The 22,670-nt window shown below is 39.7% G+C and overlaps 1 protein-coding gene across 1 annotated transcript in view; it reads right to left on the bottom strand.

Moving 5' to 3' along the window:
* The window catches only part of MIER3 (MIER family member 3), a 34,862-nt gene extending 18,435 nt beyond the window's left edge, over positions 1 to 16,427 (bottom strand). The window contains exons 1-4 of the mRNA XM_047757590.1: positions 16,372 to 16,427; positions 14,912 to 14,936; positions 11,140 to 11,285; positions 101 to 235 (exon numbers count right to left, since the gene is read on the bottom strand). Coding sequence (XP_047613546.1) covers positions 101 to 235; positions 11,140 to 11,285; positions 14,912 to 14,936; positions 16,372 to 16,380 — 315 coding nt within the window. The 5' untranslated portion in view covers positions 16,381 to 16,427. The remainder of the gene's footprint in view (positions 1 to 100; positions 236 to 11,139; positions 11,286 to 14,911; positions 14,937 to 16,371) is intronic.
* Between the last annotated feature and the right edge of the window lie 6,243 nt (positions 16,428 to 22,670).

Here is a 22,670-nt window from a genome sequence, read left to right as displayed (position 1 = left end):
CAGAAAAAGTTTATAATTCAGAATTATGAAATGTTTTAAAGAAACTAATAAAAATATTTAATGGTAACAGGGAATTTTTCTTTGAAATGATTGTACTTACTTTGTCTAGTGTCATATCTGGTAGTTCATCTGCAAGTTCACTTGGGGAGCTATTTGCACTGGAATTTGCAACTGCTGGAATTGTGGATTCATAGCCATAGAATGCCAGTAAATCTTCTAGAGGCATGTTTCCTTCCTATTCAAGCCAAAGCACAAACATGAACTCAGTGGCCACCACCATGCTGAACCACAGATAAATTGTGATGCCATTAATGTTCATAAATCACATTATCAAAACAGCAGCACCAAATCAAATAAACCAAGTTTTAGTTCTACCTTTTATACCATAGCCAGAAAACAGGATCGAACATCTAGAGCTATAACTAATATATGAACAAAAATCTAATAATTCATATCTTAGTTTTCATTTTCCAGCACCATTTCACTTTTTAAAAACTTCCTCAAATATCTGCTTTAGTGCAGACTTTTTTTTTGCCTTGAAACATTTCCAATTAAGCAATCAATAACGACGTAATTTTTAGCTTGTTTCTTCGCAATTAACAGTTGGACATTTGGTTTACTCTTTAATAGAAGATACCTAATAGGAAATCTTTCCTGAACATTTGCTAACACTAGTAATGTTTACAAAGAAATGTTCAAAATACGTTTATCCTTTGATACTCCTACTACTGTATCTATATCCTATACCAGTTGTTTTTTTCCCCACAACTGTCTGATGAAGTTTGCATTACCAGTACCTTACAGATGAGAAAACTGAGGCTCAGTTCTGGGTTTGAATGCCAGGACTCCCGGTTTTCTTACTGGCTGTGCTACTTTGATAAAATTATATACTCTGGCTGCAGTGATGCCTATGTTGTGAATACCTAGGCCATGTCACACAGTGGCACCCAATCACTGCTTTTTCCCTTTGCTAATCTGAAATTAAGTACTGTACTTCCTTTTTAAAAGTATTTTAATTCAACCACTAAAGTGTATAGAACTATTTATTATCACTTAAATAACTTCAAAACCATATATCCACAAACTTGTTAATTTCTTAATATTTTAAAGATATTTATGTCCATTTATTAAGAGATTAAAACTTGCTTATGATTTAGCTTTCCCTTAAAGAAAAAATATCTAAGTCATGAAGCAAACAGCATGAAAACACAAAGAATATGCAACACATGCCTACAGGGGATCACAAAGTGAGCTGAGGAGAACTGGTGATGACTCCCAGAGAGACAGCTGGCTGCCCACCAGGGTCAATAGGGGACACAGAATCTGGGGGTCCCCAAGAATTGGCCTCCACCTTTGTGGTATAGAACTTACATTTTTCACTATGCCTGAATGAAACAGATCGATGTTATGAGCTCAGAATAAGGCATATGACAGAATGCTAATCTGTAAATTTGCAGTAGGAGACATGCCCCTTTTCAGTGACCATACCAGTCAGGCCACTCATGAAACCTCTTCAGGTTGGGATTAAAATCAGTAAGAGCTGCTCTGGGACCATGGATAAATGAAGCATAAATTAAGCTGAATGGTCAGGATAGACAGAAGTTCATCTGTGCCATGGGAAAACCTCATGAATTATTCTTCTCACAAATCAAAGAATTCCTCAAAAGTGCTAGAACCACAGTGAGTTTCTCCAATCCTGCTCCTTGCAGAGTTCACGCAGCCCATTCCCTTTGGCTCAAACTAGTTATAAGAGGAGACTGGCAAAGGTTGCAGCCTTTGCCAACCACCTGTTAGCAATACTTCTCCAAAACTTTACAGTTTCAGATTCCCTCCATGAACTGGGGAGGTGGCAATTTTCCCTCCTCATACACTGAGAGTCCACATTCCCATCAATACAGCATTTATTGGGCTCCAGGTACTGCGTGGAGGACTACTGGCTGTGGCTATAGAAAGAAACACCTCCCCCCATCCCCCAAAAAAATCCCTGCTCTCAAGGAATTCAGTCTTAGTGGAAGGAACTGATAAGTTAACAATTATAATACACTGTGAGCTGTAATAACTCTGGAATTGGTGCTATGAAGTGGTGGGTACAGAGAAGGGAAGACCTAGACTCCAGGAATAATAGTATGTGGTAGGGAAGTATCACACAGAAGGCAAAGACCAAAAGACAATGAGATTTTTAACAAATGAGAGTTGAGTACTAAGGACTTATGGTTTGTCATCAGAAATACTGACTGAGCAATGACTGTGTCAGGAAGCCACTGTGCCAGGCGCTAGTAAGAAACACAGGTCTTGCACTTCTGTAACTTATATACTTGGGGGATATTGACAGTACACAAATATAGAACTGCCAATTATGAAGAGTCCAAAAGAAATAAACAGGATCATGAGATACAGAATAATGTGGAGGGCCTACTCTCATAGGTCACAGTAGAAGACAAAGAGTGACCTTAAGTTGAGTCCAAAGTCTAAGAAGTGACCAATCATTCCAGTGAAAAGCATTCAAGGTAAAGGAAACCACACACTTGGGGCCTAAAGGTGGCTTTCCACTAAGCCAATGACCAAAGCACAGAAAGAAGACTTAGGAATTGTTCAAAAGCAGAGAAGACAAACTTCTAGGCTTTTGCACAGCAAAAGAAACCATAAACAAAACAAAAAGACAAACTATGGACTGGGAGAAAAATAACTGCAAATGTTATGACTGACAAGGGCTTATTTTCCAAAATATATAAACAGCTCACACAATTCAAAAACAAGAATAACAAAAACAAAAAATTGAAAAATGGGCAGATCTAAACATTTCTCCAAAAAAAGACAAAGAGCTGGCCAATACGCATGTGCAAAGATGCTCATCATTGCTAATTATTAGAGAAATGCAAATCAAAACTACAATGAAGTACCACCTCACACTGGTTACAATGGCCATCATTAAGAAGTCTAAAAATAATGAATGCCAGAAAGGGTGTGGAGAAAAGGGAACCTTCTTGCACTGTTGGTAGAAATGTACATTGCTGCAGCCACTACGGGAAACAATATGGAGGTTATTCAAAAAACTAAAAACAGAGTTGCCATAGAATCCAGCGATCCCACTATTTCAACAGGCATATACCCAGACATAACTATAATTTGGAGAGATACATGCATCCCTATGTTCACAGCAGCACTATTTACAATAGTCAAAACAGAGAAGGTACTTAAGTACCTATCAAGAGATGAATAGATAAAGGTGTGGTATGTATACCCAATGGAATACTACTCAGCCATTATGAATGAAATAGTGCCATTTGCAGAAACATAGAGAGACCTAGAAATTATCATACTTAGTGAAGTTAGAAAAGACAAATACCATATGATATCAGTTATATGTGGAATCTAAAATACAACACAAACATATCTATGAAAACAAAACAGACTCACAGACATAGAGAACAAATTTGCATTTGCCAAAGGGGAAGTGGTGTGGGAGAGGGAAGGATTATGAGTTTGGGATTAGCAGAGGCAAACTATTATACATAGGATGGATAAACAACAAGGTCCTACTGTATAGCACACTGTATTCAATACCCTGTGATAAACCATTATGGAAAAGGATATGAAAAAGAATATATACATATGTATAACTGAGTCACTTTGCTGTGCAGCAGAAATTAACAGAACATTGTAAATCAACTATACTTCATTAAAATTTTTTTAAAAGGAGCAAGACAAGCAGAGACATATGACAAAAGACCTCATGGTAAAGAAACCTGGACTTCATTCCCAGGGCAATGGGAAGCCAATGAAAATTGTAAAAATGGAATGATATGGCTTTATTTCTTCTTTAGTGCTGGGCAGCTGCATGAAGAAAATTTGGGGAGCTAGAGAGATAAAAGCTGAGACACCTCTTGGGAGTCTCAGGCTGGGTCTGGGTAGTGATACAGACATGGAGAGAAGTGAACACATGAGATACACTCTGAGGTGGGATCAAATGGGCTACTGGATGTGGGAGTAAAAGGAAGAAAGGACAACTCCCCAGATTTCTAGTTGAGCAACTGCCAAGGTAGTGGTAACGTTTATTGAGATAGAAAAGACTAAAGGAAGGTAAGGTTTATGAGGAGAAAAAAAATTAAAAGTTCTGTGGAAGACACAAGTTAAGTTTGAGAGGACTATGAAACATCCAAGAGGAAACGTCAATTTGGCTGAAAGCCTGGAGTTCAGAGGATCAGGCTGGGCTAAACATATAAATCTGGCATTCATTAGTATCTAGATGATATTTAAAGCCACAGTAGTTGATGAGCTCACCCAGGGAGAGAGTGAAGAGAAGGGGATCTATGTTCTATTAGAAGAATTTTAAGATATATTACCCTATAGGCTATGCGATATGTATGGAAAATTTTAGACATGATTTACATTTTGGAAATGACTTTTTAGAGGGAATAGAAGATTTAGAGGGAATAGAAGAATGAGAGCCTGAAGTGAAGAAGGGAATTATATAAGCAAAATTAAGAAAAAGGAATCTGTTTCTTGACTGACTTAATAGAGGGAATGCAAGTGACAAAGGAGTCTTAGTGGATTGCCCATTTCTGGCCTGAGAAGGTTATGTAACTACAGCACCATTAAGAGACTAACAAAACAAATAAACTTAAGGGTGGAGGGTGGGATGGCAGAATGATGACTTAAGGTGAAAGCTGAAGCAATGGGCTTGAATGTATCATCCAGAAAAGGCATACAGAAGGAGAATACAAAGCAAGAACCTTGGTGAATACAATCAATTAAAACTGGGGGGGTAAAGAAAGAAAACCCATAAATATGACAGAGGGAGACATCAGAGAGAAGAAGCAGAACTAGGAGAAAATGCAGGTTGTATAACTTAAGGAAGAAGCAAGGGTGGAGAAACCACGGATGGTCACTTGGGTCAAATATCAAAGAGAGATCAAGCAAGATAAAGATAGACATGCATTCTTTGTACCTGTGAATCAGGAATTATTGGTGATCTGACAACCTGCTGGGAGAAGCAAAGATGAGGACTGAATTTGGAGGGGAGAAAGTACATACACTGTAAAAGGAGAATGACTAAGGGCAACAGAGGGTCAAAAGAGAATCTGCAAAGATGGGAAATGTATACTGAAATTCAAAAACAAGTTGGAGTTCCCGTCGTGGCTCAGTGGTTAACAAATCCGACTAGGAACCATGAGGGTGCGGGTTCGATCCCTGGCCTTGCTCAGTGGATTAAGGATCCAGCATTGCTCTGAGCTATGGTGTAGGTCACAGATGTGGCTCGGATCCCAAATTGGTGTGGCTGTGGTGAAGGCCGGCGGCTACAGCTCCGATTAGACCCCTGGCCTGGGAACCTCCATATGCCACAGGTGCAGCCCTAGAAAAGACCAAAAAATAAAAATAAAAATAAATAAAATAAAAACAAGTAAAAGAATAAACTGAGGGCTGAAGCAATTAGTCTGGGATGTGGCAGATACTTTAGGGACTGGAGGGAAGTTAAAGAAGAATGAGCATAAGAGTTGAGTTTGCATGTGTGGGGTGAATAGGTGGTTCCGGGTACTCATTCATGAAAATCCTACTTTCACTATGAAGACACAGGCATGATCACCTGGTGAGGGACAAAGTGACCACCTTGGTGGAAACTTCATTAATACAGTCAAGGGATGACACTATAGAGTCCCCAAGAAGGTGCTGGTGCTAAAACACAGAAATTACCTGCACTAAAACTTTAAAGCAAACCTGGAAAAGGTTAATCCAGTCTCTAAAGCACTTTACAGATGAGCTTTCTTTTAGAGCCTATTAATAAACCACTTAGTCCTCAAAGCACAGAAATATTTTCAAAATTGAATTAGCAAATCTCAAAGTTTTGAAGGATCTGTGGTGGCTAGATGAGCTTAGTTTGATCCAGCACCTTATTCCAGTGATGAGGATTTTTCTCTTCTGTTTCTCAGCTATTATGTTGAACCTATTTAAATTTCAAGGGACACATGTGAACCTAGTCACACTTACAAATGAACTACTTTATAAGTCAAAGGATTTAAAATAGTAAGAGCACAATATTTAGACACAGAAGACTCACTAACTGCTAACTACTACTGTGGGCAAATGACCTAGCCTCTCGCACCTCTATTTCCTCATTTGAAAATAGAAAAATAAATTACTTCCTTAATCCTATGATCCACAGCTTCCCATATCAGAAATCAGGATGCATCCCATTATCATGTACAGATTTCTCATGGTAATAGCCCTGCCTGCTCCCATCTATGCTATTTCTAAGTATACAGTTCATCTTATAGTCAACAAGGCCTCTCAGCCAAGGAAATGATGCTAATACTTGTCTGACACACTTGATGGTGTTGCTGGATGGGTCAACTGACACTGTCTAAGTGAGGTACAGATAATTTTAATATATCACCAATCTGATATCTTAAAATACAGGCTGCAGAACAGTATATATATAACTTTTTCAAATGCTCTTTAAAAATTAAAAAGGGGAGTTCCCGTCATGGCGCAGTGGTTAATGAATCCGACTAGGAACCATGAGGTTGCGGGTTTGGTCCCTGCCCTTGCTCAGTGGGTTAACGATCCGGCGTTGCCGTGAGCTGTGGTGTAGGTTGCAGACGCGGCTCGGATCCCGCGTTGCTGTGGCTCTGGCGTAGGGGTCCGATTCGACCCCTAGCCTGGGAACCTCCACATGCCGCGGGAGCGACCCAAGAAATAGCAAAAAGACAAAAAAAAATAAAATTAAATTAAAAAGGACTTATACCAATGTCTAAACTGTAGAAAAGGTAATTTCTACTTTTCTCATTTCATAATATCAGAGGAGAAATCTATATATTAACAAAAGCAAAAATATAAAAATTACTTTTTAAAAAGCTATAGCTCTAAATTTAGGATTTTTAAATTATTGTTAAAAATCTCTCAGGTGGAGTTCCCATTATGGCTCAGCAGTAACAAATCTGACTAGTATCCATGAGGATGCATGTTCAATTCTTGGCCTCATTTAGTGGGTTAAAGATCCTGCGTGGCTGTGGCTGTGGTGTAGGCCAGCAGTTGTAGCTGTGATTTAACCCCTAGCCTGGGAATTTCCATATGCCGCAGGTATGGCTCTAAAAATAAAACAAACAAACAAAATCTCTCAGGAAACAATAAGTGAATAAATTAAAATACAGGAAAATATAAATATTATTTTAGTAGGTTTAATAACTAAAATCTTGTCACATAATTTATTCCCTATACTTACCAAAGTGCTACTCTAAGAAACTTACTTTCCATAACATATAATGTATTAAAAATTTGTAAGCACCAAAATAAAAACCGTGTGTATAGATTACAAACTATCAAATATGAGTATAAAAACTTATAATTTTTAAAAATAAACATTAACATCAAGCCCCCAAGACTGTTACCATGTACCAATACCTAAATCACTGCTATAACAATGTAAGATTAATACATTACTTTAAACTGTATAGAAATAATTTTAAATTTCTTCTAAAAAATTAAATGATTCTTACTCTTTATATCTGTCCGTTTCTTTTATTCATTTTCTTTTTTATCTTTCAATAAACATCAATAAAGAACACGTCTACACAATTATCTTTACTACAGATAAGAATCACAGTTCTGAGGAGGTGAACAGTCAGTTACTCTTAGAAACAGCTCTGCTTGTTCCTTGCTCAACGAGAGAAGGATCAGCCTTCTGAACAGGGACATAGCTCTTAGGGCTTCAAAAGACTTTGTTTAAAATCACCTGTATTTTTCTGTTCCAATTTTCAAGAATGTGACATAATGCCAAAAAGCAAAACTGCCTAAGTTCACAGAAAATGAAATATTTAAAGACCTATAATTTTTCTGAATCTACAAATTCAGTGATAGGTATCATTACAAAACAAGGATTGAGTTAGTTTGACTAAAGCAAGTGAAAATTATAGAAACAGAAACTAGGAATTTCTGTGACTAGCTAAGTAAGTAACTCATTGTGTTGATTATTTCTCTGTATTTTCCCGAATTCTCTTCTAAAACTCACCAACCACAGATCAAAGAAGCTATTCCTACAGCTGGAATAATATAGGACTAGCTGGAAGAATAAAACCTACAAATCTGAAAAATGAAAGTTTTTCAGCTCATAAAAATTTCCACCAGATTATCCATACTCAAGAAGTAACCACCACAACACATTAAAAAAAAAATTTTAAGTTCTTACTAGTTTATTGACAAAATATCTAATTTGAGTGGCTGAAGTGTAATCTAACACGATACCATTTTCTTATGTTGTGCTGTAACTAGACCACTGTCTCCCTGTCTTTAACAGCAAACACATCATCAAGGAAGGTGCATTATGAGACCACCTGGGTCTTTCACCCATGCCCACAGCACTGTCCTAATGTAAATAACTACAGGACAGAAGTATCTATTCTAAGAAGCCTTCTATGAACTTCCCTGTGATGAGGCCAAACATCTTTTACCATAAACCCTTTCCCCCATAGCTCTCCACTGCTTAGTGCTTTCATAGTTCTTTGCTGAGTACATCAAAAAATCTTTGTTCTCGGAGTTCCCGTTGTGGCGCAGTGGTTAACGAATCCGACTAGGAACCATGAGGTTGCGGGTTCGGTCCCTGCCCTTGCTCAGTGGGTTAACGATCCGGCGTTGCCGTGAGCTGTGGTGTAGGTTGCAGACGCGGCTCGGATCCCGCGTTGCTGTGGCTCTGGCGTAGGCCGGTGGCTGCAGCTCTGATTGGACCCCTAGCCTGGGAACCTCCATATGCCGCGGGAGCGGCCCAAAGAAACAGCAAAAAGACCAAAAAAAAAAAAAAATCTTTGTTCTCATTTGTCACCCTACACTATACTACACTACACTACACTCAGAGACATAGTCAAATTTCTCATTTTTGCAATCCCAGGACCTACCACTGTCCTTGACTTGTGATAATGCTAACTGGATTATAATTTTCAGTTATTCTATGCTACCTACGCATAAGAAGTAGAAAGAAATTGTCTGAATAAGTCAAGGCAGAGCTTGGGACTGGAGCATCTTTTTTTTTTTTTTTTTTGGGTGAAGGCAAAGTTTTGCTGTTCTATTGAAGCAATACAAATCTTTTCTCTTCAAAAAAAAAAAAAATCTTTTCTTTTCAACAGGCAATGTCTAATGAGCACCCCTGAAAGAAGTAACAGGCAAGACTTTTCTTCTTGAGTATTTCCTAACCATTTGATTTCTATATTCCCTAATCTGTTTGGCTTTTATAGGAGATACATCTATTTTTAATGACTAAATCTAACTGCGACCATGTTGGATTAATTTGCCAAAGGAATGAACATGTTTAGAAAAATTTCAGGGCATTACCATGTGGCTCAGCAGAAATGAACCTGACTAGTACCCATGAGCATGCTAGTTTGATGCATGGTCCCAATCAGTGGGTTAAGGATCTGGCATTGCTGTGAGCTGTGGTGTAGGTCAAAGATGCAGCTCAGATCTGGCATTGCTGTGCCTGTGGCTGTGGCTGGCATCTGCAACTCTGATTCGACCCCTAGCCTGGGAACTTCCATATGCCGAACGTGTGGCCCTAAAAATCGGGGAAAAAAAAAAAAAGAAAGAAAGAAAATTTCAGGTCTACAGAAGCAAGTCTGGGGTCTAGGCCCTGAGGACTCTCCTTCTGTTTCCCTATGTATTAACATGAAGGAAAAAATGCAATAATAGCCCAGCTCTGCCTTACAAAGATAGCAAGAGAGATTACATAAGAATGTGCATTGTCTTCTTCAAGAAAAAGAGGTACGAAAATTCAGTATTATTCCTGAAAACTTTTGATATTCTGGGCTGATCAGAAATTTGCAAATAAAGTTAGCTTATAGATAAGTAAAATCTTTTCAAGGGACCCCCTAAAAGTGCTTCTCTCTGAAACACTGGTATAAATATCTATTTAAAATCCAGTTCATTTCAATTTATATTCATTTGGGGTTTTAAAAGTTATAAACTACATTCACCCTGTCAACTTTCAAAAATATGACTGGGGAGTTCCTCTTGTGGTACAACAGAAACGAATCTGACTAGGAACCTTAAGGTTATGGGTTCAATCCCTGGCCTCATCAGTGGGTTAAAGACCCAGTGTTGCCAAGAGCTGTGGTATAGGCCAGCAGCTGTAGCTCCGATTGGACCCCTAACCTGGGAACCTCTATATGCTGCAGGTGTGGCCCTGAAAAGCAAAAAAAAAAAAAAAGACTGGGAGGTAGAAAGGAAATAGAATATTACTAACTCACAATTAAAAGTAGAGTACTGGTTTCCACCATGGCTCAGTGGTAACAAACCCAACTGGTATCTATGAGGATGCGGGTTTGATCCCTGGCCTCAATCAGTGGGTAAGGATCCAGTGCTGCCGTGAGCTGAAGTGTAGGTCGCAGACACGGCTCAGAACTGGCATTGCTGTGGCTGTGGTGTAGGCCAACAGCTGTAGCTCCGAATGGATTCCTAGCCTGGGAACTTCCAAATGCCATGGGTGCGGCCCTAAAAAAAATAATAATAATAATATATAAAGTAAAACATTTTCTCTTTCAATTTCTTATAGCAGTCTACCAGATTTTAAGTTTCTTGAAGGAAAAGACTTCTCCCTGTATCTGCTGCAGTATTTACTTAAACTCAAGTTTATCCCTTAGTAGAATAGTGTGGTATAATGCAAAGAGGCTGGGCTAGGGTTCAGAACTAAGTTTAGGGCCTATAGTTCTCTGTATCTCAATGTTCTCATCTACAAATGCACTTACTTCATTGTGCTGGTATAAACTTAAAACTTAGGTTAACAGATACAAAATAATTTTTAAAAATTAAATGAAAATGTACTTATTAGGCTGTCTTTCAAAAATAATAAGAAAATCAGTTACATTCTGTATAAGTTAGGTCAAAAACAAATATGCTGATACTGTTTAGTTGATTTATAATGTGTTAGTTTCAGATGTACAGCAAAGTGTGTGTGTGTATTCTTTTTCAGGTTCTTTTCCATTATAGGTAATTACAAGATTTTGAATATAGTTCCCTATGCTATATAGTAAGTCCTTTTGGTAATACTTTTATTTCAGGTGGTTTGTAAAATAATTTACAATAGAATTTTAAAATCTTTACGTTTGTATTGAATCTTTACTATAAGTCATATTAAAACCCTAAAGTAAAATCCTTTACCTTTTCTAAGTCTTCAATTTCAGAACTGAAGTTTTTACCCTCATCCATCATTTCCTCTTCTTCAAGAGTTCTTTCATCATCATAGTCATGGACCAGTATCTCAGCAGTGGGGTCAAAATCATGATCCTCAGAAGACAAAGACCCAACTGGAAGGAAACAAACAATCACTTTACAGATTCACAAAGCTATTTACAAAAGAAAATAATTTGTGTTCTACTGCCAGTTCCTTTCAAGGATTATATGCGAGCTCTATTAAATGAATTACTATGTACTTTACAGGCTATAAGGTAAGACCATACAGTTCTGAAAAAATATCTCAATCGGCAAAAGAATAAGGCTGATTTATAACCACTTTTATTGTAAGTCATGAGAACATGACTTATAATAGCAGCAAAGTGATTTAAACAGAGTAGTCCAAAAAATGCTCCAATAGAAAAGTCAAATTTGCTAGTAAGTTAATTTAATACATTTGTCTAAAAGCAGTAGAAAAATGTCAGGATTATGAATTGATGATTTCACAAGAATCTGTTATATACTAAGGTGAAAAGGAGAAGTGAATATAAATTCCACTTGTAAAAAAATTATAAATTTTGGAGTTCCCTTTGTGGCACAGCAGAAACGAATCTGACTAGGAACCATGGGGTTGTGGATTTGATCTCTGGCCTCTCTCAGTGAGTTAAGGATCCAGGGTTGCTGTGAGCTGTGGTGTAGGTCACAGACGTGGCTCGGATCTGGCATTCCTGTGGTTGTGATGTAGGCTGGCATCTGTAGCTCCACTTAGACACCTGACTTATAATAGCAGCAAAGTGATTTAAACAGAGTAATCCAAAAAAAGTAGCCTGGGAATCTCCATTTGCCACAGGTGTAGACCTAAAAAGCAAAATAAATAAATAAATAAAAATGAAAAATATAAATTTTACTCAAATTTTAGCCCTCAAATAAAGGTTTAAAACACAACAGAAATCTGGTTTTTAGAACAAATACAAGTTCCAGTAAAGCAGCTATACAGCTATTTGACCAACAAAAGGAGTACAGCAGTACTTCACCTTTCATGTTTATAACAGAATTTTTTTTTTTTTTTTTTGGTCTTTCTAGGGCTGCACTCACAGGCATATGGAAGTTCACAGGCTAGGGGTCTAATCAGACCTACAGCTGCTGGCCTAGGCCACAACCACAGCAACACAGGATCCCAGCCATGTCTGAGACCTAGGCGGCAGCTCATGGCAATGCCAGATCCTTATCCCACTGAGTGACGCCAAGAACTGAACCTGCGTCCTGGTGGATACCAGTTGCGTTTGTTACCGCCTCAATGGGAACTCCCTTTAACAGTATTTTAAGTTCCCTAACATTAAACCGTAAGAGGATGCTTTTTTGGGGATGACTAATAAAGTTCTTATTTTGTTAGTAGGAATGAAGTGAAGTGAAAAGAATGCAAAAAATCATATCTAAAGGTTTTTGGAAGATGTATCCCATTGCAAGTTGTTTTGGTCAATTTAAACCTGTTTATAAAATGGTAATGCTTTTTTTATGGCAAATCTGAAGTCCACAGGATACCCTGAAAACCAGGTGCAAAGAATGAATACTATTTATAATCCTAAAAGAATGAAATCAAATTTATGAAAAACAGGATTTTCAACCACTTGTTTTACTCTAGTATAGACCAAAGATTCCCAGAGCAGGGAGTGGAAAGAAGTATCAGAATCTTGGAGTGGAAAAAGAGAGAAGTGAAATGAAGGATATATTTTACACAAAAATTTTGACCTATTAAATATTTTAACATTTCAAACATTTAAGGACAGGATGAGAGATCATTATCAAAACACTGAATTAGACCAAAGATTTTTCACTAGGGGAAAAAAACCACAGATACAATTCAATGTTTTCAATTCTGAGTTCAGAGAACTCTAGTCATCAGTCCTAAAAATAATAAAATTTCTATGGGACTTTATTCTTTAGGAAGTTTACATTATGATATTATTTTTTGAATGCTAGAGATACTAACCTGCTCATTCTAAAAGTGGTTTAATTTTAGAGAAAGATGAATATTTATTAAATATCTGAAAAGCAGAACATCCACAATTACTAATTTTCTTTTTTTGAGAAATTTCTGGAAATCTCTTAGGTACACCAAAGTGTAAAGTAGGAAATAGATGGTAACTTTTCTACATCTTTGAGAACAGAGAGCTCTACCCTTTTTCACAATCCCCATATCACTTGGCACACTTTAAGGCTTCCCCTTAAAGTAGAAGGTATTCATTCAACAAGAACCAGAAATTGAAGGGCCTGAGGGTCTACTCTTGGCTTTGTCGCTGGCTTTCTGGGACCCAAGGCAACTCATTTAAACTTTCTGGGCCTGGATCCAAAGTTTCATTTGCAGATGACCTCAAGTCTCTTCTGGTCCTAAAATTCTCTCAAAAATTGGCTAATTGATTAAAAACAAGTTATACATTTGTTTAAACACCAAAACCACACCATCTTTTTGCTTTTTATTTAGATTACAACTTGTTAAAAGCAGAGCGATGCAAAATGGAAAAATTCCACTATCATCCAGATGTTTGGCATTATGCACATAAATATTCCTTCCCTGAAATCAGTTATAACAAAGAAATGTTTGTCTCAAAACTAAAGAAAATTTTTAAAACAATTTTTAAATGTAAGGACACAGCTATTTTCAAACAGCCACAAATTTCTTCTACTTGGTGTTGACTATTTTATATTACCATAAATGATAGTCAAGTGAGACCCTTAAGGTTGACTAAATACACAAAATAATATGCAAAGAAATGGATTGTTCACTCCAAGGCAACATGTGGTAACAGAAGACTTGGCAGCCCATCCAGGCTCTGCTATTAACTAGGTGACTCTCAGTAGAGTTATTTTAAAAGTCTTAAGTATAAAATAAGGGAGTTGAACTAGTTCAGAGGCACTTTTCCTGGAGACCATGAGAGGGAAAAGAGGCAGCCAAGAGGGGGCTGGAAAGGGGATGAGAAACTGAAACAAAGCTGTCCTTACATTTTAGCCTATGAGGAAAGGTCTTTGCCATGGATGGGTTTCAGGGGTTCCACAAATCCCAAATTGTATGCAATTATCCATTATGGGCAGAGTTCTGGAGACAGAGGCCCTTGCTTTCATCGGATCCTGACAGGGGTTTCTGACACCAAACTATTAAGAAACACTGTCCTGGATGATCTAATGTTGTCTCACTTGAAAAATTCTATTACCACTTTTCTGTGCCAAACTCAGAAAGTGTTTCTTTTGATTAGGGCAGCTTCACCTAACTCTCAATTTTCAGTTTAACACATAGCTACAGACATTTCTCAAATGTGAAAAATGTATGAGACAAAATAAAGACGGGGAGTGATGATTAATAATCAATATAAGCATCACCAAAGTTCTGACAAATAGAGAGTCCATGCCTCAAAGAAGTTAAAATCTAAACTAAACTGATAAAGTTAGTGGAAAGTTTGGGAAAGATTTAGGATTAACTGTTTCAGACTTGGAGAGAAAAACAACATATGTGAAAATCAAAGCTATGTTACTTAAAAATTTGTCAGCAGCTTTATAACAAAGTATTTTTTTCAACAGGTAAGAAAAAAAAAGTGGTGCAATTGTTCCTTCCTTGAACAACTTAATTACCAAAATGAACACCGAAACTCTTAAAAATCATGAAAAACTCGCAAGACAAATTTTTTGTTGTTAAAACTGAGAAATAGGTCTCTGAGCTCCCATTACTCCTTGGGACCCATTGAAGAAGTAAGAAAACAGGACAAACCTGGGCTCGAACTTCCAAAAGAAGCCTAGGAGAGAGAAGAAAACGTGCGGTTAGATCGCGCAGCCAAGGCAAGAGGCAGCGCCGGCAACAGGGCGCAGAGGAGGCGGAGTCCAGCGCTCCTCCGCAGCTGCCAAAAGTGCGAGACATAGCTTCGCTCGGATCGCTCCCGGCCCCTTTCGGGCCCCTCTTGGCTGCCTCGCCTTCCTCCCCAAGTCCCTAGTGTACAAACTTGCAGACCCGGGACGAAGCCCGGAATATAACAGGCAACTCCAAGCCGCCCCTTGGAGCTCAGCAAGTTACAAAGCAGAGAAGCAGAACCCAGAGCAGTCGGCTCGCAGCATCAGTGCCCCATACCCTGGCATCTCAGGATTCCCCCAAATCCCACCCGGCTCTCCAGGCCCGAAACAACACCTCGAAACCCAATACCCTTTCCAGGAAGGGGACTCGCCCTCCGAACACCTAGTCCACCCCCTGGGGCCCGGAAGCCCCAACTCCGGGGCTGTCCTCTGCTCTGGAGCGTAGGCCAGCTCGCAACCGGACACTTGCCCCCAAACCAAAGCGCAAGCCCCCCATCCTCTCTCCCGCGTCCAGAGATGAGAACTCGCAGTCCTAGAGATGCTGGTTTCTTCCAGCGGGTTCAGTCGCTCCCCTAGCCCTCCAGCGAGCACCTCGCCCCAGCAGCTCCAGTCGAGGGGCTTCTGTAGCGCCACCCCGTCCCCCTAGCTCACTAGTCCCTGGGGACACGGCCAGGGTATCTTCGCTCGCCTTGCCTCCCTTCTTCAGCCCAGTGGAGAGAGCCCGTGAGAGAGAGCGTCGAGGGTCTCGGTCCTCCCCGTTTAGCCCCAGAAGCTCCCGCACCTCCCGGGCTGCGGGGCGGAGAGTCCCGCTCGCCTCCCGCGAAGCCCAGCGGCCGCGCATCCCGCTCGCCTCCGAGCCCGGAGCAAAGTGGAGCGTGAGGCTTCGCCGCGCCGCAGCCTGGACCCGGTGGGCTGGGGACGGAGAACACTCCTCCCGCAGGGCAGTGGCGCAGCCCGCTCCCCGTTTTGCAATCCGGCCGCGGAGGTGGGGGGGCTCGGCCGGTTTCCACCCACCCCGGCCCCGGGAGGCGGCGCGGAGGCTTCGGCGGCCCGCGTCAGCTGCCCGAGGGCAAGGCACGGCGCCGTCCCTGGGCCAAGGCTCGCTGCCGCGGGCCGCCGCCCCCCGGCCAGCCCCGTCGCCCGGCCGGGTAGGGGCCGAAGCCGCCGCGGCCTAGTCCCGGAGGGAGACCGCTCCCGCGCCCGCTCCCGCCCCCCGGCCGGCCCCGCCGCCGCCCGTCGCCGCCCTGCAGCCCCGCGCCGCCGCGCCGCCCCCCGTGGGGCCGTGAGAAGGGCCCCGGATCCCCCAAAGCCGGCTCGGGGACCACGAGAGGCCGCCGGGCGCCCGCTCCAGCCCGGCCGCTCCTGCCCGGTTTTCCTGCTCACCTCCGCCATATTGGTACCTTTAGGGCGAACGAGCAGCGCCGAGCCCAGTCCCCGGATGGGGCGCCTGAGCCAATCGCAGCCGCCGCCGCCGCCGCGGTCCGCCCGGCACCCGCCCGGCGGCGGAGGCGGCTCGGCCCCTTATAGGGCAGGGCGGCCCGCGACACCCCCGGCCCGCTCGTCAGCACACCCCTCCCGGCGCCCCTCGCCGCTCCCCGCGCCCACTGCGGACCGGTCGACCCGCACCCGCTTTCACCCGCCTTTCCCTTCTTGGCTGTAGTAAAGTTCCTGCCAAATTGTAGGCGGACAGGGACGGATGGAAACACGAGCGCGGGACAGACCACGTCCAGCAAATCCAGGCCCAAGAGCCAGCCGTGGTGGCTACGGAACAACCGACCGATACTCCGGTCCGGGAGGACGTGGGGGAAGTGAGCGACAGACTTGGAGGGACAACTCGACAGACTTTCGTAAGTTAGAAGAGAGGAGGTGGTCGACGGAGTATATTGATGGCTGAGAGGAAGCCCCGAGAAATGGGAGAGGAGACTGATGGACGGCAGGGTCAATCCAGGATGAGAGGACAGCTACCAGGCATTTTTCAGTTTCGCCTAAGAGACCTGCAGGAGTGGGAGATGCTGATCAGCCCATGGAGTACATGGTGGAAGTCGTCATTTACCAAACAGGCTCTGGAAGATCGTGACAGTACCGAAGATAAGACAAAAGATAACAGGGCAAGGAAGTGATGATGAGTAGACTTGGCACAATTCAAAGAGATGCTTACAAAATATAAACTGTGCACGTGCGAAAAGAAAATTTGAACAGTGCTAGAGGTTGTTAATCACCAAATAGTCCAGGGGATGACCCAGAGGTACACACTTGATAGACCTATGGAAGGGCAGGAATATAGTAGTATATCAGAGGCTCTGAACTGAGTCCCAAAACTCGACCTCCCACCTCCTTCCCAAAAAGGTCAAACATTTGCTTAGGGTCAAATGGGAAAGGAGACCTGTGGGCACTGGATGGGTTGAGGAGGGAGAACAAGGCTTAAGAGGTGTACCTGATCCTAAGCATGCGGTATGGCCATTTGATCTTCACCGGGAGACCTAAGTGTAACTCCTGGCAGGTCCATTTTCACAATTAATAACTTTGAGCAAATTGCACAAAAATATTCACCAACAACTAATTGGTAGCTCACAGAGGCAAATCCTGCAAGAAATCAAGTCTGCATGCCTTGGGACATGGCTTGTCTTGAGGCAGGAGACCAGAAATAATATGTATGGAAAACAAAGAAAAAATGTGGAAAAGAGAATTTTACTCTAAGGTCCTGGATAAGTGAGATGCAAACACAATCAGAGAAGTATGGCAGGCCCTACAGAAACTTGGAGAAGAACATAATCTCAGACATCAAAGCTCTTCTCCTAACTATTGCTGCAGTACCTAATATTAAATAAAAGCATGTGGTTATTTGCTGTAATCTCACAAATTGAGATTTTTGGGATTTTTTTAGAAGCTAAAACTTTCCATACTTTGAGTCCAAGCATGAAAGGTCTGGATTTTAATCTGGGGTCACCTTCAGTTCTCCCCTCCAAGGGCACATACAGAGGATGAGGCTGGAGACTGGATTATGGATAGGAGGGGAGAGGGTTACTTTCAACCTTTATAAGCAAGGCATCTGAAAATTAAAGTTACCCCACTGGTAAAAGTTATTTATTTATGGAAATTTTAGGAGAACAGTCACCTCCACCATTTCAAAACATCATAAAGACATGGAAAATTACACTTTCCCTGCTGCGAAAGCTATCTTTCGACCTTTTGTCCAGTCAAATAACAAAAACAGCTGAACTTTGAAACCAGAGGGCTTGGCACACATTGTATGTACTGTCCTCAATGAGGCGTTTAGAGTTTTCAAGGTAAAAAAAAAAAAAAAAAAAGGCTTGAAATTAAGTGCAAGTGATTCACTTCAGAAATGTGGCAGTGAGCACGCCCTGTGGACAGAGTCATTAAACAGTGCCCTGAGCTTCACCAGACTGGAGCTGGGATCCGAGTCCGAAAGAAAAGATTTCTAGCAGCCTGCCTTGTCATACCTAACACTAAGAAGAAATGTCTTCTTCATAGCAAAATGTGGCTACTCCAAACTATAAAAGTAGCCTTAGGTTCTATTTGCCATATTTGAGAAATATATGGACTCAAGTACTTGCATAAACTTAGTAGAGTTTCTGTAGATTCTCTTTTTATTAATCTGTAAAGATTTCGTAAAGGCACTTGTAATTTTGATTGCTTATAGACTCTCCATCCTAGTATGTCATTTGCATAGCCTGTGTCCAAGGTATTACATAAGGATTCATAGAAGAATGAAGCTAAAATAATTTGCATCTTAAGAAAACAGAGCTACTTTCCCTTTCCTAATCCCTAAGGAAAAAGTTTTCCACCCAGTCTTACATAACACATTCCTTTTATGATAAAGTGTGTAAAGTCTACTGTTTGTACATGGATCTTTCTTTTTGATGACAAGACTTCCAGGAGTTGGTACAGATAAAAAGTCCCCTTGTTCTAGGAGTTGAAATTAAAAAAAAAAAAACTTTTTACTGTTGTTATTATTATACCGTCACTGCACAACAGGTGGCATTATATAGAAAGTCTTATGCTGGACATTGGACACTATGGAATCACCATAAAAGTCCTTGTTAAAAGCTTACAATGTATCTGAGTAATTTTTATATGTGGTGGATGGGAACCAGAGCAAGGGAAACTCAAAACCAAAACCATGGTAACCCTAAGGAGAACCAAAATGTAATAGATCCTCTAGCCATCTTTAGAAAAGAAATAAATCAAGAAAAGATCATAGAATGGATAAGCAATGAGATCCCGCTGTATAGCACTGGGAACTATATCCAGTCACTTATGATGGAGCATGACAACGTGAGAAAAAGAATGTATATACGTATGTGTGACTGGGTCACCTTGCTGTACAGTAGAAAACTGACAGAACACTGTAAACCAACTATAATGGAAAAAATAAAAATCATTTAAGAAAAGAAAAGATCATAAATGAGTGGTTTGAGATGTGTTACAGTAAACATGTACAATAAAATAAGAAAGTATAAATTAAAAAAATGAGGACCAGTGAAACAAATTAACCTAGGAGCTTAACACCAGGGAAAAAGTTAAAAGAAAAAAATGTGCAGATAATGAGGTGTAATGTACAACATGAGAGTTAAACCATAAATTTGACTGAGAACTTTCTGGAGCCAAAGCAAAAAATAAAAAATTAATATAATCAGTTGCTCCATTCTCATTGTCCCTGAGAAGAAATGTACAAATTCTTTCATGGAAATAAAGCTTTTAGGAACCTTTAAAGAAATGTCTTGCTTGAGCTATATAGTAACGTAGTAATGTAGAGGGAAGTCTACATTACTTCCATATCTTCAAAGGGCACTCGCAGGGTTTATAACACTTTCTTTTAGAGATCATCCATGAAAGTGGAGGGCAGCCTATGGATGTATGACCTACTGAAAGCAGTTTTAATAGGGCCATGGTAATGCAATACAAATATTTAGCTTTCTACAAATTCCATCTAACCCAAGGGAAAATAATGGACTATCCAAAGTTAATGCCTCAATCTCAAGTGTCTGTGGTAGTCAGCCAGGCGCACTAAATGAATGAAATTGGCCATTGTGAAGACTAAAGTGGTAAAGTGGGGCAATAGCAAACCAGGAGACGGTAACCCTGCCAGAGGAACAGCCCCTAACTCAGTCTCAGCAGGCTGGCCTTTGCCTTGTGAAAAGGTGAGCTGAGTGCTTCCAAGCATTCTCAATTTCCAAGAACAGCTGGAAAGCTACATTTTTATATGGAATCTCCTGGTTTTTAAAATTTATCAACTAATTAAAAAAATGTTCAACACAGGGTAGGTCAAATAAATCACGTTAAGTAAATCATGTTAACTGTGAACTTCGAGGTTATCTTCTTAACCTTACTTTTCAACATGCCTTTGGGTCAGACTAGAATACCAACATCTCAGCCCTCCATCACATCAAATTTCTTGTGTTTTTCTACATATACCCACTTCTCCTGTGTGAAAACGCAAGTATTTTTTGACAGAATGGATATCTACTCTCTAAGAAAGCTAATTCATTGTAGTAAGATTTGCCCAAAGATTGTTAACAGAAAGAAGGTGGTTTATGTGATAACTAATGGAAGAAAGGAAGGAAGGAGAGAAGAGACAGAAAGAAGAGAAAGAAAGAGAGGGAGAGAGGAAGAAAAGAGTTTTCACAGAGATATAAAGAGACAGTGAATCTTCAGATCATGACAAAGGAAAAGGGAACCTGGTCCACAACATCAGAATCCACCAGACCTTGTAACAAGATGGATGTATCAGGATCACATATCTTTGGAAGGCAACCCAACTGTAAGATCTAACAACTTAGTAATGTCCCTTAATTTAAGGGACATTCTCAAAAGATTTTGAATAACTGTATCCCTTTCCACATATCCAAATAGACATCTAATTTTTTTCATTATAAATTTAAATAGTTGCAAAGGATATACTTTCCAACATATTGTAATGGTAGTCATATAAAAATAAAGCTATTATATAACACTAAAAATGTATGCAGTGGAATCTAAATAGCATAGCAATTTGATATGTCCATCATTCTGTTAAAAAAGAATATATTTCTTCAACAATAGGAAATTTTACATGATTTCTTTTTCTTCTTGAATTCATATTCTCATTCTATTTCCTCTGAAGAATTTTATCCCAGTGTTATATCCTTGATGCCTAGAAGTCTTTGTTGATACCCTACTATCTTTCTCTGCCACAAAAATATCTCTCTAAACTGACACTCAAAATTAAGTAATTTTCCTCCAGATTATCAATATAATCATACTAATTCACAATTGATCAAAATAATATAAATGTATTACAAATTTTGATTAAATCTAATTGAACAAAAATACAACTTACATTGGAAATCAATCTCGTAATAAGATGAATGGCACCTTTAAAAAATTAGTTCATGTACGTATGGATGAATATTACTCAATGCTAGAATAAGTTCAACATCAATCATATTCTTTATTTGTAAGCGCTGAGAAACTATACTCATAAAATAAGAAGTTGGGAATTGAAGGGTTTTATTATTAAGCCATCACTCAATTGTTTGAACTCTTTAGTAATGTATCATGTTATGATCTTCTATCAAACATTTTTAATGATCTTACACTGATATTTTGATTGTCTTCAGTCTTAATGAAAGCAAAAAATTAGCAGCTACCTGACTTGCAAAAGGATTTGTTACCCGGCCCTTATAGTCCTGCACTATAATCACTCCAATTTTGATGAAGAATACCAGAAAAGACTTTGCCAACACTTATCAAATGACTATTCATTGCAATTTTTTCACTTAGAAACACCTGTTTAACCCAACACATTCAGAGAAGAGAGGGAAAATTTAAATATTCTTAATTTCAATAATTTCTTCTGAATATCATTTTAAATAAAATTTATATCATTGTGTTACACATTTTAAATATATTTTTATTAAAACATTCTAATCAGAACCTTAAGATCATTACAAAGGAAAAAGGAACCTGGTCCACAACATCAGAATCCACCAGACCTTGTAACAAGATGGATGTATCAGGATCACATATCTTTGGAAGGCAACCCAACTGTAAGATCTAACAACTTAGCAATGTCCCTTAATTTAAGGGACATCCTCAAATGAACTATGAATAACTGTATTAATTCTAACTGTGAATTTAGCCCTTTCAGTTTGTGGAAACTCTCTGCCATAATAACCCAACTATCAAAGACTATCTTCTTTGTCAAACCAAAGTGCCGTCAGACCTGCTTTCTCTTAGAAAAGCCTGACTTCATTTTTTCATCCTAATGAGCATATTAAATCTTATTTTGAAGCATGTTAAAAACCACTGAGAAATAAATTGCAAACCATGTACTCTAAGATTCATTATTGAAAGGAGGCAATTCAAGATTAAAATGATGTAAGATCTAATAGAATTAGTTTATTCATTTTCTAAGTTAAAAAAAAAGACTAATCAATATACAGTTCCTCATTACTTAGTTTGCTATCATTCAATGTAATATGTAGCTAAAATTTAGTGATTTATATTAAAAGGAATATGATAAAAGGCACAGTATTCCTTTGGTAACCACGTGTACATTTATTACTGAACTTATTTGCTGTAGGAAAAAAAAGAAGTATCAACAAAAAATCAGAAATACTCCATTAATTCCATTTGTGTTCAAACTGTTCTTACGTATTTGGTATCAGAGAAAGACATAT

The sequence above is a fragment of the Phacochoerus africanus genome, chromosome 1, assembly GCF_016906955.1.
Source record: "Phacochoerus africanus isolate WHEZ1 chromosome 1, ROS_Pafr_v1, whole genome shotgun sequence".
NCBI classification, from domain to species: domain Eukaryota; kingdom Metazoa; phylum Chordata; class Mammalia; order Artiodactyla; family Suidae; genus Phacochoerus; species Phacochoerus africanus.
The sequence above is the reverse complement of the archived record's forward strand: the minus strand, read 5'-3'. Positions and strand labels throughout refer to the sequence as shown.